The sequence below is a fragment of the Enhydra lutris genome, unplaced genomic scaffold (assembly GCF_002288905.1).
Source record: "Enhydra lutris kenyoni isolate GAN:26980312 unplaced genomic scaffold, ASM228890v2 scaffoldscaffold68, whole genome shotgun sequence".
NCBI lineage: Eukaryota > Metazoa > Chordata > Mammalia > Carnivora > Mustelidae > Enhydra > Enhydra lutris.
In genome coordinates this window covers 11,626,707-11,640,796 of record NW_019154152.1, presented here as the reverse complement: position 1 = coordinate 11,640,796, position 14,090 = coordinate 11,626,707, and the positions used below count along the sequence as shown (strand labels likewise).

At 55.8% G+C, this 14,090-nt stretch overlaps 1 protein-coding gene across 2 annotated transcripts in view; it reads left to right on the top strand.

Moving 5' to 3' along the window:
* LOC111159411 (phosphodiesterase 2A) overlaps window positions 1-14,090 on the top strand; it is a 93,694-nt gene that overhangs the window by 13,348 nt on the left and 66,256 nt on the right. Inside the window, exon 2 of one of the 2 annotated variants that reach the window (XM_022521850.1) lies at window positions 13,911-13,986. In XM_022521850.1, coding sequence (XP_022377558.1) covers window positions 13,911-13,986 — 76 coding nt within the window. Of the gene's footprint in view, window positions 1-13,910; window positions 13,987-14,090 lie in introns of those variants that run through there. The other variant, XM_022521851.1, reaches the window with a different exon arrangement.

Genomic DNA, 14,090 nt, shown 5'->3' with positions numbered 1-14,090 from the left:
AGAGTGAGCACAGGCAGATAGAGTGGCAGGCAGAGGCAGAGGGAGAAGCAGGCTCCCTGCTGAGCAAGGAGCCCGATGCGGGACTCGATCCCAGGACTCTGGGATCATGACCTGAGCCGAAGGCAGCCGCTTAACGAACTGAGCCACCCAGGCGTCCCAATATCCACCTTTCCACACATTGTGGACCACGTGGGTGAATGTGCGTTAAGCAAAGTCTAGTGCTGACTTAAGACAAAAATCTCCAAAAAGACAGGAAGTTAGCCTGTTTTGTTCACTATTTTATCGCAAGCTCTATTCACAGGGCCACACATAGTAGTGTCCAATAAATGCTTGTTGAGTGAATACATATTAGTTTTATTCTCATTCTCCTACTCCAAATGGGATCCTTGTTTCAAGGTTTATGGATGATGGACCTAAATGAGAGGAGGGCAGAGGTGTCTCGCAGGTGGAGACTGGCCTTTCTCCCCCAAGCTGAGGAAGAGACGATTTAGGACAGAAAAAAAAGCGACTCCTAGAGGCAGGCCGGGGAGAGGTCAGAACCACGGACAGCTCAGCCCTCCTAATAATGGGCGTGGTCTCCTGGTCGCCTGCGGTGCAGCTGGGATGGAAGGGCCCGCCTAGTTTACCCTCCACAGCTAAAGGTGAGAAAAGGAGGAGCCGCAGTCCAGTCAGACTGGAGAGATCAGGACCCTCACTCAAAGATTGTAGGGAGTTCCAGGGAGGGAGGATGAGTGCGGGATGGAGCATTCTGAAAAGCTTCCTGGAGGAGGGGAATGGGATTGGCTGGGAAGATTAAGGCAGAGAGGATATTCAGGCATCTGTAAAACAAAGTAATAATTTTGACCCTATAGGTTTTCTAGGTGGATTGAATGAGTTACTTTTTAGGAATGCCTGGCACATTTGTCTGCTTGGAAAGGGCACAGCATATGGGCTCATTTCTTTCTGCTTCCCTCCACCTCTTCTCAGCCCCTGTGACTTGAGGAGGGACACCCCCCTGCCTTACTGGAGACAGCAGGACCTGGATAACTGCTCAGAGGCTCTGAGGTGCAGGGCTTCCTATTCCAGCCTTTGCTAGACCCAGCTCTGAGACTGGACTGAGCTAGACATACAGTAGGTGCACAGGACAGACTGAGGGAAGGTCTGTGCTCCTCCTTCCTATCAGGGCTTTGGAAGGCCGAGGGAAGGACACAGCAGGATTGGGGTGATGGAGTTTAATCTCTGCTCCTCACTGGCCCACAACCACAAGACTGCCCCTAGTGGTGGCTCTGATTAGTTCTGACTAGCTCTCTTCACACCTCGCTGGCCTCCCAGGGCTCCAGCGATGAATTAGTGATGACAGCTTTGCACCATCACTATGACGACCAGGCATGTTCTTAGCCTCCAGTCAGGGTGCAGTGGCAGAGGCCAGAGACCCCTTTGGCTCTGGGCTTTTGTACTGGTGTGTTTCACGGGGACTGGGGCCCAAAGGGGGAAGTAGGGGGGAGGCAGCTGGAGATGGAGCAAGGACCAGGGTATGGGGGCTCCATCTGGAGTAGCCTAGCATTCCTTCAGATTGCTAGATCCAAAGGAACCTTGGGGATAGCTTTTTCTCTTCCTCCCTGCTTTCTTTTTCTTTTCATTCCTCCCTCCCTTCCTCCTCCTTTCTTTCCTTCCATTTTCTTTAAGCATCATCCCTGTGCAAGTCCCTGAGCTTCCCACCTCTTCCCCCTATTCTGGGAATCAGGCCCAGCCCAGCCCTCACCCTTAAGAACCCAGAGTGAGATGGGGACATAGACACATCCTGGCCTGGGCTTCAGAGAAGGTGTGTGGGAGCCACTGCTCGCTCTGCAAAGAGGGCTGCCTTAGCTCTGCCAGAGGCTATGCAAACAGCTTTGCAGAGGGAGTGATACTTCTGGTCCTGTTGACTGAGATTTTCCAATGGAGAGACAGAGGATCAGGGGTGAAGAGGTGAACCATGAGTCCAGAAGTGAAACATAAAGAGGGATGGGGAGTTGACAGAAATCCAGAGCGCCTACTTGTAGGAGGTGTAGCAGGGAGCAGAGGAGGACTGGAGCCTGGGGAAGGACTCGGGGGCTGTGGTTACAATGAAGAGTTTGCAGTGTGTCCCATAGGGAAAGAGGAGCCCCTGAAGAATTGTTGTTGAGTGTTTGATTCTGGAAATGGGAAACCTGAGGCACAGAGAGAGAAAGTGACTTGCTCAAGCTTTCTGAGGTCACTAAAGCCAACCAAGGCTATGGGCTCTGCCAGGATCCCAGTAGAACTCAGCTAGGACCTCTTGCCTCAGACTTGCTGGCCAGGATTTTTCCAGGTAACCACTATCTCCAAAAGGTGAGGAGGGCCCATGGATGACTTCACCCTTAATTTGAATGAAATTTGTATAGGCAAGAGCTGTGCTATGGCCCTCCCTGCCTCTTGTGTGTTGGTGGTAGTTGGGTAGGGCATCCAAGGAAGGACCTGGGAAGCCAGAGGCTTGGCTGAGGTCAGCAAGAGATCACGGTCAGAAATTGATTAGGGTCAGAAACTTGGGCCGTCAGGCTTCCAGCCCAAGCACTGTGCTGCATTCTTTAATTTGCACTCTCAGAGATCTTTGTCTGCATGGGGCACCCCCAGGAGATAAGGGCATCTCTGAGGCCCTCACACTCTCCCCAGGCTCTTCCTGGCCCGGGGGCCTGATATTGGGTCTGCTGAAGCTGGAACTTATTGGGGGCAGAGAGAGACATTTAGCCCCGTTGTCCTGATGAAAACACTGAAGTTTCAGGGCAACAGTGACTCACTCAGGGTTAGTGAATAGGTCAGAGCTGAGCTGGGTCTGGCTGCCTGGCCCTGCCTGTCTACACTCCTCCACCTCGCAGCTGTCCCCTTGCCTCTCTTCCACCCCACTCTGCAGCACTGCTAGGCCTGCCAGCTTTGATGGATGGTCCCACAGCTCAGCCTCCCTCCCATTCCTTTCCGGATGCTGGGCTGTTAGCCTTCTAATCACCAGTTCTGCCTGGTGGCCGCCAAGCCATCCATCTCCCCCCTACAGCTTTACCCAGCACAGGTGGGGTATTTTTGCAGGCGGTGGGAGGGAAAGAGGAGCAGTGCAGTTATTCCCCCTTCTCTGAGGTTGGGCTGGGAGTATGGCTGCAGCCCCTACTCTAGGGGAGTCAAGGGTTAGGAAGCAGCCTACACCCCTTTGCTGGAGTACCAGAAGTCCCTCCTCCCAAGGATACCTACAATGCATGCATGCACACATGCTCACAGTGACAGTAACAAAATAAAAAACTTTCATGTATCAAAAAATACCGCATGCCAAACACTGTGCCAGAGTTCTGCATGTGTATTCTCATTTATGATGTTAGTTGGGTACTACTGCTAACTACACTATAGAGATAAGGAAACTGAAGCTCAGGGAGGTTAAGTGACTTTCACAGGTGCACATGGCCAGGAAATGGAGGAGCTGGGATTTGAACCCAAGTTGTATGGCTTACATCTTATTATTAGCAACTCCTTTGCTATACTGACTTACTTATGTGTGCACACATGCGCACACAAACACAGGCACGCATGCACACACATCCATGTACGAACACAAGCCTCCATGCTGGCCCTTGTGCCACTCATCTACCCCGACCAGCTTCCAGAGGAGTAGGGAGAGCACTGGGCTGAGGAAGAGATGAGGAGTCTCTGCTCATTGCCCCCAGGCTGCCCCCAGAATCACCCTGGCAGTGACACCAATCAGCTGGAGGGCTGCATGGAGGAGGCAGCCTCCAGGCATCCGGAAGAGGAGGCTTGGAGGCAGCCAATCAATAATGCCTGCAGCTCCACCTTCCAGGAACTGGGACTCAAGGGAGCGTGGCGCCTCGGGTTGATGATCTGGCTGCAGCCCAGGCCCGGCAGGCAGGCCCATGTATGCGGAGTGTGGCAGGTGAGCGGTGGCCTGCTGCCCCTGTGCCCCCAGCTCCATGTGCTCTCCCTTCTCCCTTTCTCTCCCCTTCCTGCTGTTGTCCTACGCCTCCCTGTTTTCCCCCTCCCCACCCCCCCATAGTCAGCCCTGCTGCTGAGAATCAAACTGCCAGTTCCCAGGCACCTGTGTGCACCCATGGTTCTGGAGCTCCGCTGCTCCAGAAGCTGCTTCCGGGGTAGGTGCTGGGAGGTGTGGGGAGGGTGAGCAGAAAGGCCAGGGTTGAGAGTGGCAGGAGGTGGGGGCAAGCCCTCAGAGCCCTAGGAGACTATTTAAGGAGATAATGAGTGTGAAGTGCTTCACACCACCGGGGAGCACATAGTAGGTGCTTAATTAGACTGCGTCTTGATCCTCCCTCAGGAGTGTGGAGAGAGCAAGGCTGGTACTGATGGGGGGTTGGGGGGCCTCTGGAGGCACATGAGCTCCCAGAGCGGCTGTCAGGTGCAGCTGACAGCGTTAACAATTCCTGGAACAATTAGCATTGTGGGGTGGAGGGGGGATTAGTACCTGATCCCTGACAGGAGGCTAGCCTAGCCCCCATTCTGACATGGGGGGAGGGCATCCGGCACTGGGAGGAATGGTGGCCAGAGCAGGGCTGGAGACCGTCCCCTGCTCCCTCTGGGAAGGGCCCCTGAGTAGGCCCCTGGCAGACAGGCTTCCGTCAGTCACTTTAACTGGCACTGGCCCCCAGAGACCTGGGTTCAGGTCCTGATTCAGGCACCTGCTGGCTGGTAGTAGTTAGTTAGGGTGAATCACTCTCCTTTGGGGGTCCTCAGTCTTCTCATCTAAAACAGCTTACGGTGAAGATCAAATGAGATGTTGCCTATTAAGTGCCTGCCGATTCCCTGTTCCCAAGGAGCCGGGCCACTTGGGATTCCCCAGAGTTTGCCTTTCCTAGTCACACCCCTGACAGGGACAGGTGTGGGCCATCTCTCCACCAGATGCTGTCTGCTCCATCCTTGGGTCCCTTGTGTCCTGACACAGGGTTGTTGAGGAAGAGGGAAGTAAAGGGGGTCCCATCTTAGCTTCTGTCAACTTCTTCACTCTGGTAGGGGAACACACGTGCCTCTCTATACTGGCCGAATGTTCATGGGAAACCACAGGGAGTGGTCTGACTCAGGTGAGGGTGGGAGGAGCCCTGGACTGGGATTCCCAACGCCTGCCTTCCTGCCGTTTCAGAGAATGCCGCACTGTCTGACCTTGGGCAAGACCTGTCCCTGGGGGGTCAGAGAGACACGCGACCTCTGACCAGCCTCTTTTTGAGGGCCTAGATGATTCTGTGTTCTGGGGGAGAGGCTGGGTGAAGGGCTGGTGGTACAAGGCTGGTGACCACCTACAGGCAGACCCATGAGGTGGGGCCAGCTCAGGACGCCTGTGACTTTGGTGCCCTTGTTGTCCCTACTGCCATAGGCCTGCCCCTGCAGTCCTCTGCTGTGCCTCCCGAGTCTCTGCTGCCCCGCCTGCCCCTCCATTCTGAGTCCTCTTTCCTTTATTATCTAACTCTATTGCCTCCTGCCTCAGGCTTATCTCCTCCTGTCACTCCTCCATCCGTCTCTGTCATCCCCTGCAGCTTCCTCCTGCTCTCTGACACACCCTCTCTGGAGGCGGGCCCTTCTGGGAGTCAGTCCTTCCTTGCCAATCTTCTAAATAACTGGTCTCCATGACTCTGACCAGCTCTTGTCTTCTACCACCTTCCTGTGTCTTCCTCTTTCTGATGATGTCTCTGCCTTTCGCTGTCTCTGGACTCCCTTTGTCTCTGCAAGTCTCCCTCTGCTCTTATCTCTGGGTTTCTGTCCTTTAGAGCCTGCCAGGTCCTTTGCCTCCGTCCCCCCCATCGCGTGCCCAGCGAGGGCGGCAGGTCCAGCCCTCCAGCCTGGAGCATGGAGTAGCCCACACACCCTTGCTCACTGGCTGCCTTGGAAGCCCCCGACAATGCCCTCCCGCCCCGCCCTGTGCCAGGGCCTTGTTGCTAGGCCGTGGGCTGGCAGCACCTGGCTTCCATAGCGACGGCTGCTTAGAAACAAAACGCCACATCTCCTGGTCCCACCACAGAGTCTTTGCAAGTCTTTGCGGATCGAGCGCCTTGCGATCAATCAGGACGGGAAATGTGGCCGGCTCTAGGCTGCCTCCAGCTCCGGGAGGAGAGAGAAGAGGGAGCCACAGTCTCTGCCACTGGTGCTTGGGGTGGCTGGGGCAAGAGAAGCTGCCCCAGCAGGGCCCTGGGCCAAGGAGGGAGCACAGGAGGAGGCCCCTTGGGCTCTTCTCCCAAGTCAGCCTGCTACCAGGAGGCATGGTCTGCCATGGGGCCCAGTTTGGATTACTGTTCTACTATTTCTAGCTCTGTGACTTTACACAAATGACCTCATGCCCTAGGACCTCAGTTTTATCAACTGTCAAGTCAGGCTAGTAATATCATAACGATTAAATGAGAGAATCAACCAGGTGTGCCGGCACTTAGAAGGTAGTCCCTGATGGCAGTCCTTCCCTTCTCCTTTAAAGTTGCCTGAGATTTAATTAGCAGAGAGGAGGGCAATGGACAGCCGTGTTAGCAAGAGGGCAGAGGAAAGAACCTCGAGTGTGCAGGGGTTCTCTGGGGCCCCTCTCTCTTACCTGGTATTCACAGAGACTAAAGCCCCCAGACCAGCAGGCTCTGAGGGTCATGGAGACCCTAGCCAAGTTCTAGCTTGTCAGACAGTTAGAATAACGGGGTCCTGAACTCCCATCCTCCTCACTGAACCTGCACCCCTTCATTAAGCTCCACCCCCCTGCACTCTCAGGACTCCAGGCTCTTGCATGCATAGAATCTAAGAAGCACAGACTCTTGAAATAAAGGGACTTATAATAGAGGCTTGATTTTCTTAGAACACAAAGCTCTGGGTGTTCTTGGAACCTCAAAGCCACAGACAGGAGCCTCCCTCTATGATTGTTTCTGCACTGGCAGGGAGTTTTCAGAGCACGGGGCCTTGAGTCCTTGTTGCTTAGACTTTTTTGTGCCTTGGTATCTCTCATGGGCTTAGCTCTGAGCAACCCTGATGTGTGTTGGGGCGGTTGCTGGGGTCAGTGACCGATGGCAGCCTGAGATCCCTTTGGAGCAGGGCCAGCCCAGGAAGAGCCGGCAGAGGAAGCTGGTGGGCTGCAGCTGTCCAGGCGGGGCTGGATGGGAGTCTGGGCAGCCACCCTTGGCCCGGGACCAGCCTGCCCTCCTCTATCTACCCAGCCTTTGAGTCAAGGCTCAGGAGGAAGCGTTTCCACATGGCACTCCTAGGGCTGGAGTCAGAACATTCTTCATGGTCCCGAAGACTGGAAGGAAGGAGGCTCCAGTGAGGGAGATGGGTGTGAGTAGGGGTGTGGGGGATGAGGGTGGGGGCTCAGTGAGGGGGGTGGAGCTTAATGAAGGGGCGCAGTTTCAGTGAGGAGGATGGGAGTTCAGTGAGGGGGTGGGGCCCGGCGAGGGGGCGGGGTTCAGTGAAGACGTGGGGCTCAGTGAGGGGCGGGACTCAGGGGTGGAGCTCAGTGAGGGGGTGGGGCTCAGTGGAGGTTGCCGAGGAGTTTCTTAGCGCTGCGCTGTCTCCGCCCCACCCCAGGCTCTAGAGGATGGTGGTTGAGGTTAGGGGAGTCTGAGCACCTTAAACCCATTTGTCTTTCCCTGGTGTAGGCTGAGAGCCAAGAGCTCCTTTTCCTATCTCTTCCCAAAGCTGGAAAGATTGGGAGAGCTGCTGGGAAAGCTGGGATCTGCCTCTCCTTTCGCTCATCTTCCTTCCTGGTTTCCATGGGAATCGTGGCTCAGGATGATCAGGGTTTAACAGGATGGTGCTGTGGGAGGAGTCAGCACCAGGCAGAGCCACCGCACAGAGGAAGGAGTTGGCTGCTAAGAAAGTGAGCTCCCTGTCCCTGGGAGTGTGCGAGCAGAGCCTAGATCACCAGTCAGGGTGACTTTAGAAAGGGGCTCAGATGAAGGAAGGCTGTGGGGAGGCCTCTTCTCTGGGACATGTAGGCTTTGTGTGATTGGCCCAGATGGCCCAATCTTCCAGACATCCTTGTGCCTGTTGAGGGGGCCACAACACCTTGGGCTCTGCCCCCACATCCACCCTGCGTTCTTACTTTGTGCTCGGCCCTGAGCTGGACATGTACACATGGACCTGAATCAGACCCATCTCTTCGTGGAGGGGCAACAGGTCCAACTGGGGAGGCACACAGGGAAACAGATACGGTTGGGCAAATCTTATGTAAGGGAGCAGACCAGGCTGGAAGGAAGATTCTACCACTGATTTACGAAGTCACAGATTTCTTTTTGAGCAGTTCCTCTGGGTTGAGCCTTGTTCTAGGTGCTGGGGTCACAGCGATGAACGAAAAAGAAAGAGTCCCATTCCCTGGAGGGGACAGCACAGTGGGAAGGCTGAACACCTGGCAAAGCACAGGGAGATGGCAAAGCACAGGTTGGTGGATCTGGAAGCTGTGAGGACTGTGGCCAGAAGGCAGCATAGGTGTGGCCTGCAAGGAAGTCTGTTCGGTGGTGGGGGTTAAGGACCTTGAAGGGCTCCAGCTTTGTCCAGCAGGCAATTAGGAGCCATTGAGTGTGGGTGAGGCTGCAGAAAAGACTACTCCAGCAGGTATGGGCCTTGAGAAGGAGGCACAGTGGTCCCTGAAGGAAGCCCTGGGGCAAACATGCCCACCTATGCCTCTGTGTGTAGGAGTCATGTGAGCATGTGTGTAGGTATAGGAAAGAGAGAGAGAGAGAGTGTGTGTGTGTGTGTGTGCGTGTGTGTGCGGTAGGAGTATGTGTGTATCTGTGGGAAGATGGTGAGTGTGTGTGTGATTATGGTGTCCCAGGGAGGCCTTGTGTGGTGGTAGAAGGATCTTGGGGTTTGCAGATGATAAGGAGAAGATACTAAGTCCTAACATGTGCAAAGGCCTGAGTCCCGTGAACCTCAGCCCAGATGTGAGACTATAGGCCCTAGGCTAGTCTGGGCCAGAATCCTGTGGGTTCCCTTAACTCTCTAGGGTCATGGACCTGGCCATCTGATGCAGACAAATGTGTATACAAATAACATGGAAATGGATGAGACTTTGGCTGACTCCTCCCCATCCCCAGATTCCCCTGGGCTTGACTTTGCTCGGCCTGTGCTCTTCCCCACTCAGCTGCTCCCAGGGCTCTGGGAGCAGGACCTTTCATCCAGAGCCAAAATCCGTATTTTCCCAGCACCTCCCTGTGGCCGGATCCTTTCTCTGTGAGGGCTACCCCTACATCTGGGGCCATAGCCAAGGGACACACAGAGCTGACCTGGGCTGGTGGCCTTGGCAGTGCCTCTTGTTAGGTGTGAATTTGAATACATGCATACTCACACACTTGCACACATATTCACACGTAAATGCATGTTTTTGATATGTGGACACTCGTGCACACCTACAACTGTCCACATATGCCTACGTGTGTACGTACACACTTGCACCTGCACACATAGACCTGTGTGCACACACATACATATACGCACGTTCCATAGACACACACGTACACACACACACACACTCAGCTATACCATGGAAGCATCACACAGCCTCACAAAAAAATAAACTGACAAACCTGTAGTCATACTCTCTCCTGCCTTCACCCACACCATGCTCACAGGCCTGGGTGTTAGGCCTTACACACCTGCACACACACACACAGGTACCTAAGGGCGGCTTATACCCATGCTCTCGCCAGGGCTGAAGCATGCAGGACAGGCTATAGATGGACACAGAACCTGCAGGGATGTCACCTCCAGGCACTTCTTGGATTGTCCCTTTGCAGGGCGCCTAGGATGGTAGAGTCCCTCGGGGCTCCACGCCCAAGTCACGGAAAGACTGAGTCATGCACACTGTCTCCTGAGGAGCCTGCCACACTGGGATCTGGACCTTGTTCACGGTCCTTGGGTCTGGCATGCCCAGGCAGGCCTGTCTGCCCAAGAAAGCTGCTCTGTGCCCAACTAGGCCTACCTGGATGCTGCCTCCCTCCACCTGAGCTGCCTGAGCCCTCAGTGAGAACCAGGCTCACTTTTCTGAGCTGTCTGAGAGCCAGACCTTGCCTGAAGTCCCCCAGTATGTCCGGGCAGGCTTCCTTCAGATTTGAACCTGGGCTTCCAGGAGTCTGACCACAGTTAGCAGCCACAGGAGGAGGCATGTCAGACACCAGACAGGCTCGTGGAAGTAGGACATGTGGGCATGGGGGGGTGAGAGCAGATTGGGTGTCCGTTGGGGGTCAGCTGGAGGGATGGCCAGCAGGAAAGTCCACTCTCCTGGCCCAGGTAAGGAAGTGTTTTGTGAACACGGTGGCCCACAGCGGTGTCAATATCATCAGGAACAACAAAGACCTGGTTTCTGGGCAGGGCCTGAGGTCTGGGGGGCCTGGTACTCGGGTTGACAAGCTGTGGGCTGAGTCACTTTTTCCTAAAAATACTCAGTAGGTGGGCCACGGGGCAGTTAGAGTGGCCCATAAGGTGGGGCAATGAAAAGAAGGGTCTAGAAGGGCTGGGGCAGGCATTCCTGGGGCCGGGCTTCCTTGTGACCGAGACGGGCAGAGGGTTCAGGGACTGGGAGCATAGAACCCTCAGTCACTGCATTGTTGGGGGCAAAAGGAAAGGTGGGAAAATCTGTTTTTCTCACATGCTTTTCTTCAAGATGTGGAGCATGAATTTAGGGCACAGATTGGAGCCAGATGGGCCAGGTTTGAATTTTGGCTCCATTACTTACTAACTGTGTGACTGTGGACAAGTTACTTGGTCTCTCTGTGCCTCAGAGTCTGTATCTGTAAAATGTGGCTAATAACAGATCTGACCTTATATTGTTCCTGAGGCACTGAACTGGGAGGCTCATAGTAAGTATTGGAAATAAATCTTAAAGCCCCTTGGACACACAGTCCCCCAGCTCCAGATATAAACACTCAGGCCATAGGGGTCAGCCCGTCCCTCGATTTCATGGGACTGAGGTGAGCCCGGAACAGTATGTATCTCATTCAGCATTCTGTTCTCAGACCTGGCGGCAAATTAGAATCACCGGAACATTTAAAAGTACCTGAGGTGGGGGAGTCGCAGGCATGAGCCAGCGTGAGAACCCAACACAGAATCACAGAATAAAGAGCTGGCAGTCAGGGATCCATGGGGGGGAATGAAGGAGTTCTAGCCTTGGAGGAAGAGTCACTTCCTGGCAATGAGGGCTTGGGCATGGCCTGCCACTCTGCCATCTCAAGGAGCCTGGGCTGCCTCTCTTGGGAGCTGGCTGGATGGAGATTTTCAAGGATTACATGGCGGGATGTTTTCGAAAAAGCCTCTGTATCCTGCCAAGCATCAAAAGAAGGAAGTTTGTTTATTAAATCTAGTGTATTAACATTTCACAGATGGGTAAAATGAGGTCCAGAGAGGTTCAGTGGCCTGCTCAGAATCCCACAAGTCTGTGGCAGAGTTAGGATGCAAACCCTTGGAGGAATGCTTGAGTCTGAAGGATTGATGCAGAGTGAATCTGACTGAGGGAGACACAGAGCATGTACCTGGGGCCCCAGCCACTGAGCTGCAGTATAAGATGGCCAAGTAAGATTTAAGAAATAACCTATTAGGAGGTGAGTGCTGGGAGGTCCTGCCTAGAGCTGAGAGCCCAAGGGATAGTGGCTGTGCTGGGTCAGCCAGGGTCAGCACTTGACTGCGGGGTCTGACATGGCTTCCCCTGACGAATAGCTCTGTCCTGTGGCTGTAACAGATAGCCCCTCGGCGCCTGTGTTCCAGCCAGGCTGTTAAAGCCCAGGACTAACAGGTGCTCACGGTTTGCCAAGCATTTTATACACTGGGCTCAGACTCAGTCCTTCTGCATAGTCTTTACATCGGTCACCCCCTTTCCAGAGCAGGAAACTGAGGCCAAGAAAGGAAAGGAGGCCTTTATCTGGGCCAGAACCTTTACATCACCTTAGCCCATGCCGATTTCTAGGGTATTAAAAAGTGGGCCACATTGCCCCAATCTGAAGATAAAGTAAAATACATTGACTTGGCCTGGATCACTTAGTGACAGAAAAGCTTTGTACTCCTCCCCACGTTCCCAGACGTGGCTCCCAGGAACGACACAAGAAGGGGGACCCAGAGGACTAAGGCAGCATTAAGGGAAGGCCTCCTGGAGGATGTGGCCCTCTGGTCCCTGAATGGTAAGCAGGCTGACAAGATCTGGAGGGCATCAGGGGTAGGGTGGCATGGGCAAGGGTCTAGAGGATGAGTCAGTCACCCATTGAGTACAGGAGGAAGTATAAGTTTAAGGAATGGCGGCAAGAGGTTCAAAGCTGAGAAGATAAGTCAGGGCTAAATTACAGAGGGTCTGCTATGTCAGACTGAAGATTTGGGCTTTCTGGTGTTTGTGGTAGGGAATCTTTAAAGGTGTCTGAGCAGAGGAAGAAGCATGTTCAGAGCTGGGCCTCACAAACAGAGGTAGGAGAAATCCCAGCTTGGAGGGGCCCCCCCTGGGCTGATGGGACCGAAAGGGCTCGGTCCAGCCTGTGTTAGGGGCCTGGACTGTGTCCAGGACCGGGCTCAGTGACTCAACGTGGAGGAAATCACTCCTCAGGGAGAAAGGCCCCAGATGAATCAGCCCCACGAGGTGGGGAGGCTGGGGGCTCACTGAGTCACCTTCCAAGTGGGGAAGGGGGTTGTTGCCGAGAAGGGGCCTGCAGTGCAGTGGGAAGGATTCCGGTCAGACCACAGCAAGGGCTGTCAGGGGACTCTGGCGGCCTTCCCACCTTTATCGGGGTTGATTATCCTGGCAGTCTTATGAAAGAGATGGGAAAACTGAGGCCCAGAAAGGGGAGGGAATCTGACCAAGGTCATGCTTAAGTCGCTGACAAAGCCCAGGTGTGATCCAAAGCACACCCTCCAGTCCAGACACGTTCTATCACCCCAGCCGATTTCACAGCAAGCGGAGGCTAGGAATTGGGTGGGTCCAGCAGGGAGCTAGCCCAGGTGACCCCTCCTCCCTCCGCCTGCCCCCCCGCCCCCCCACCTTCCTCGCCAGGCAGACGGCAAACAGGGCAGGGCAGCGCTGCCGCGGTAGGACAGCAGAGGGCGCAGAAGCGTCGCGGCTACAGCAGGCTCCAGAGCACAGAGGCCGCTCTGCGGAGAACTGCGCTCCGGACGCGCGGGTCCCACCGGCGAACTGTGGACTGTGTGGCCCCGGCGCCCGCACCCTCTCTGGCTTCCGTGGACGCCTACGCAGACCTGCCTGCCCAGTGCAGGGGGTCCGGGGCCGCTACCCCGTTCTCGAGATGGTGCGCCTGTCCGTGTGTGCGCTCGTGTGTCTGTGCGCACGTGTCCCCCTCACAGATTGGCTACTGCCCCAGGCCTGTCCGTCGCCGGGCGACCTCTATAATTCTCCCCGACTTGAAGAGGAGCCGGCCCGGGGCTCCCTGCATCGGGTCAACGGCCCCTTCCCACTCTACCCTCCGCCTTCTGCCCCTCCTGTCACTGCGCTGGTCTCTGGCTTGGGGCTCTGGCCGGGCCCCAGGACTTTTTAAGTGGGGGGAGAGGACGTGATCGGACTAGAGAGGGGCTCCGAGAGGCAAGGTAGCGATAGGAGGGGCGAGAGGCCTGAGGAGCGAGCGGAAACTGAGAGCTGGCTACCTGGTAGGGGATCCTAATAGCGGACAAGCTGGAAGAGTCTTGAGAGCGGAGAGAAAAGGGAGGTGAGAGCCAGGCGGTGAGGGGGGCCCTGGGGGGGTCCGCAGGTCGGACGAGCGGAGAGGTGCAGCGCGCGGTGGCGGGAGGGTAGGCGGGGCCGCGCGGTCGAGGGGCGGGGAGGGGGCGGGCCGGGGCGGGGCCGGGGCGGACCCTCGCGCGGACCCGGCGGAGCTGTAGCTGACGCGCTGACCGAGCGCAGCGGCCGGGCCGGCGGGCGGGCGGGCGGCTGCGAGCATGGTCCTGGTGCTGCACCACATCCTCATCGCTGTTGTCCAATTCCTCAGGCGGGGCCAGCAGGTCTTCCTCAAGCCGGACGAGCCGCCGCCGCCGCCGCCGCAGCCATGCGCCGACAGCCTGCAGGTAGGGGGCCCCCCAACCCTGGGCACGAGGAGGACGGGGTGTCGGGCGAGCGCTCAGCCGGGTCTTCCAAGGGGCGTGCGGGCACCAGCTCCGTAGTCCACTCT